The sequence below is a fragment of the Elephantulus edwardii genome, unplaced genomic scaffold, assembly GCF_000299155.1.
Source record: "Elephantulus edwardii isolate Elephantulus edwardi_28Jun2011 unplaced genomic scaffold, EleEdw1.0 scaffold00161, whole genome shotgun sequence".
NCBI lineage: Eukaryota > Metazoa > Chordata > Mammalia > Macroscelidea > Macroscelididae > Elephantulus > Elephantulus edwardii.
The window spans coordinates 1,121,957-1,126,577 of NW_006399911.1; the positions used below are offsets into that span (position 1 = coordinate 1,121,957).

Genomic DNA, 4,621 nt, shown 5'->3' on the forward strand with positions numbered 1-4,621 from the left:
ATAATTATAAAGTTAAATCTGTTTTAATTTGTGAGGTTTTGCTGGCAACTGGACAACAAAGCTGAGCTAGCAGCCCAGGCAAAAGCTTAAAACCAGAAACACGAGAGTCCAGCCCAGCAAAGTGTCAATACCAGGACTTGCATCTTGACCAAAGAGGAGCTTGGTATAGTCCAATCCAGTGCCAATCTCTCTGTAGATTTCTAGCCAATCCGAGTTACTTATGTAGGAGGAGAAATTGAGTTAGCAGAGTCACCAAAAGCAGAGCAATCTACATACTCCACCAGGACGAAGGAAGTTTGGCAAATATTTGAAGGTAATGCACTTGACCCTAATTAATTGTACATTAAAGTCTTAGCTGTTAGGTTTCTAATGCATAATCTGGTCACCCCAGGGCAGTGAAGAACTACCATTACAAGGAAAAGGCACTCTTTTTACAGATCACACCTGGCTACATTTCTCCTTGCATTTCGTATATTTTGATGATGTTCCAAACTTGTCCTCTTAAACATTTCTTGGTTGAGGAGGAGAGGTTCTTTCACCATTTATTAATGAAAATCATTGGCTTGCCTCCATTAATTTGTTCGGAGATGGCTCCAACTCTGGGAAGACTGTGTCCAAATACCACTGGAATGACTTGCAACCCAATCGTTTCCTTAATTCGATACGCTCACTAATGTTTCCATAGTTTGCGAATTTCAGACCAGGATTGTTTACAAATACTTGTTCCTAATGGAAGCAAAGAGTCATTTAATTAAATTTTCATCAAATTTAATTTAAAAATGTAAAAATAATTTGGTGATCAAATTATGGTATCTAACCTAGTAGTGTGTATTTTAATTATTTGAATTTTTAAATTTCTCTCATTTCCTGTGTGAAGATCTAGAAATGTAGCAGAGTGCCTCAGGCCATTGTAATGGCCCTGTGATGACAGGAGACATTCTGCAAGACTACCGGAAGAGCTGGGTTCTACTTCTCAGAGCCCAAGAGTCACAGCCATATATTGCTGTTACATGCTGTTGAGCCAGAACTGACTCAAAGCTGAACCTTTAGTGAGTTTTCAGAGGCAGTAAATCTCATGGAAGGAGGTTGCCCATCTTTCTTCCCACAGAGCAACTAGTAGATTCGAACTGTGTGCCTTTGGGATGGCAGCTTAGCTCCTTGCCACTAGGCCACCAGAGTCATATATTGTAGTGTTTCATTTCTCCTACTCTTTTAACAGACTCAACAATCTTGATCCCTAGCAACACTTCCATCTTTACAGGGGATAGAATGTTTAAAGGAGAATATGAACTGTGGGGTGGATAGCTGGGTTCAAGTTTTGGCTCTGCCACTTACTAACTGTGTGATCTCAGGCAAGCTACTTGACCTCCACCCTCATGAGACTGCTATAATACTGAGTATGTGCAAAACCCTTGGGGGAGTTGGTACCTGATGTTATACAAGTGCTAGTTGTTCCTGTGACCACTCTAGGTTAGCTGTTAATGTTCTCTGTTTTAACAAATCAACTCCACACTAAAGATGCATTCCAAGAAACAAAGCCTCCTTGGAAACCTGACCTTCTATTTTTACCTGTCATTCACAGCCCAGACATGCAGTATTGGTGAATGGAGGAGTGATTTTGCCTGTCTAGACTGGCACCTTATGGGTTTGCTATGTTAGGTTCACAGCAGGAAACCTTAACTCCTGGACTGGAGGCTTTCATGATCCTATTCTGCCACCTCTAGTTCTCTGTGGACACTCAGAACAAAAGGCAGGAGGAAAAGGCACCTTTTGTAGAACGTAAGTAACATCATCCTTCCTGAATGCCTTGTCACTCACTACATATTCCTGAGGTGAATTACTGATTTACAGAGAATTGATATCATGTTTGACATGACATGCCTTTTAAGTTATATAGAGATTTAAAAAAATATTATCCTTGTTATATTGAATAAGCCACAAGGTAATAATGGTGTCAATTCAACAGCCAGAATTCATAACCTGAGTTCACAAAAATATCACCTCAAGTTCAAGATCTTTCATAGTTAGAAAATGTCATTTTAAACAATGAAGTTTTTTTAAAACCCATCAAATTAGAGGAAATAGGAATTTTAATGATAACCAATGATAGACAAGTTGTGGGGAAACGGGTGTGTATAACTGATGACAGAGCAGATAAATGCAAATACAGATTAGATGTTATCATCTGTGTGTGTAAAGTGCACTAAGTTGTGATCTCTAAAGTCCATTTCTGTGTGTGTGTGGAGGGAGGGTGTGTGTTTCTTTTTTGTTTGTGGGTTTTTTTATTTCTGGAAATTCTGTTTTTTAAAAATTTATACTGGTTTACCTACACAGTCTGTATACATTGTCCCTCACCAGATCCCCGCCCCACCTTTCTAACCTCCCCCTTCCATCCATCAAACTGTGCAACCCCATGATTACTTCCCCATTCCCACCCCTCTGCTCTCCTATCCCCCCTCTTAGACCCTCAAACATGTTCTGCTAGTTATCTATTTCTACAAGAATGGTCTTATACAGTATTTGTCCTTACGGAACTGAGTTAGTCCACTTAGCATGATGCTCTCCAGTTCCTCCCAAGTTAGGTAGTGATTTACAAAATCATTGCTCCTGCGTGCTGCATAGTATTCCATCATGTGAATGAACCATAATTTTTCAAGCCATTCAATTATGGTTGGAAATTTGAAAAGTCCATTTCTTGAAACTTATTTCAAGATATATTTGTGCAAATGCCTAAGTAGATAATGTATAAAGACTGTTCATCTCAATTGTTAAGAAATAACAAAAAGTTGGAATGACCTGAATGACTTTGGGCATGAGGGGTTAGTATTTATCAATAAGATCATTTTTTGTAGATCCATACAAAGGAAGTATTTGAAGACTGGTACATATCTCCACCATGCAATTTACTGTCTCTGAAAACCTGCCGGAGAGTCAGCTTTGGGTTTGTCCTGACTTCATGGTACAGAACAACAACAACAAGTTTATACATTCCGAGTTGGATGACATCCGAAATACATTTATAAATGAAAAAAGTATGGCGTAAAAGACAAAAGTACAATTCTAATTATATAAAAGAAAAGGATTTATCTACATGTGTGACAAAACTTGACTGATTATGTGAGTGATTAGATGATTATGTTAAGAGGGAACCAGGTTTGTCCTAGAGAGGGATAAACTAGGCAGTTCCTTGGAGGCAAGGATTCTGAAGCTTCGCCTGGCATACTTGGGACATGTTGCAAGGCGGGAATCAGTACTTGGAGAGGGACATCATGCTTGGGAGGGTGGTGGGACAGCACAGGAGAGGAAGACCCTCTGTGAAACGGATTGATTCAGTGACTGGGGTAATCGGGATGGGTGTGTCAGAGTCAATGAGATTGGCACAGGATAGAGCAGGGTTCAGGGCTGTTGTATGTAAGGTCACTATGAGTCGCAAGTGACTCGATGGCACATAACAACAACAACATAGCAAAGACGAGTGAAAAAAATATTTTTTTAAAGCCCCACAAGTCCATGACTCCAAAGGACTGATGGTACTAATGAGCCCACTTCAATGTCTATAATGTCTATAACCTTGGCATTATGATAGCCACCTGGTGTCCACCTACCACACTGCTGACCACCCTGAAAGGGATCACAGTAGAAGGTCCCTGGAAGAGCAGATGAAAAGTATGGAACAAGACTTGAAACTGTAAGAAAGACCAGGCCTACTGATCTGATAGAATGGGTGAAATCTCAGAGACTATCGTCCTTAGTTGTCCTTCAAGCTTGGGAATGAGCTGAACCCTGTGACTCTACTTCCAGCCTAACAGTTGTAGGCCCGTAGGCGATCAATAACACCAGGTGGGTATACTCCTTACAAGAACCAACCAACCATGCGAGAGCAAAAGGGCAGTATTCACGAAGAGATAATGCTCAGAAGGCAGAATGGAGAGAAAAGGAGGACGGATGGAAACAGGAAACATAGCAAAGGGAGAAAGCTGGGAAAAGTGCTGTTTACAGTGTAGGGATTATAATTAATATCATGAAGCAAAATGTGTGTGAGTAGTTGGGTAGAAAACCAATTTGCTCTGTAAACGTTCACTCAAATCACGATAAAAAGATTAAGAAAATAATCAAGTGACATAGTAAATATCTCAAAGTGTATAAAATATGAACATGCAGCTAATGAATTGTCCAAGGTAACCTTACCTAGGAACCCGGTATTCCAGAAGCCTTCTCCCTCCCACTTACTCACTCATTATAGTTCTCTTTCATTTTGAAATGCTATCTCAGCTATGTATTTATGTCTTTGCTTTTCTTTCTGCCTTTTGTATCTTGTTATGGACAATAATGCATAATCTCATTCTCTTGTGTTATAGAAGGGAAATTATAGAGCCTGCATCCTATTGTTTTTGACTGCTTTCACACACTCTATGTCTTTAAGATTTTTCTCTGTTGTTTCTGTCTCTGTAGCTAGATTGGCTAATTTCATTGCTGTACAGAATTCTATTGATGACCGGCGCTGGCTGAAAATCGCCTGTGACTTCATCCATAGCCACTGGTGAGAGTCAGTGCCCAGAGCCATCAGGGGCTTTAAGCTCGTTGCCCACTGCTGTGGTGTGGACAGCTGAAACCCAGGCCC

The 4,621-nt window shown here is 40.3% G+C and overlaps 1 protein-coding gene across 1 annotated transcript in view; it reads right to left on the bottom strand.

Annotated features, from left to right (window-relative positions):
- Positions 1-555: 555 nt before the first annotated feature.
- GALNTL5 (UDP-N-acetyl-alpha-D-galactosamine:polypeptide N-acetylgalactosaminyltransferase-like 5) overlaps positions 556-4,621 on the bottom strand; it is a 58,185-nt gene continuing 54,119 nt past the window's right edge. Inside the window, exon 8 of the mRNA XM_006895188.1 lies at positions 556-726. Coding sequence (XP_006895250.1) covers positions 556-726 — 171 coding nt within the window. The remainder of the gene's footprint in view (positions 727-4,621) is intronic.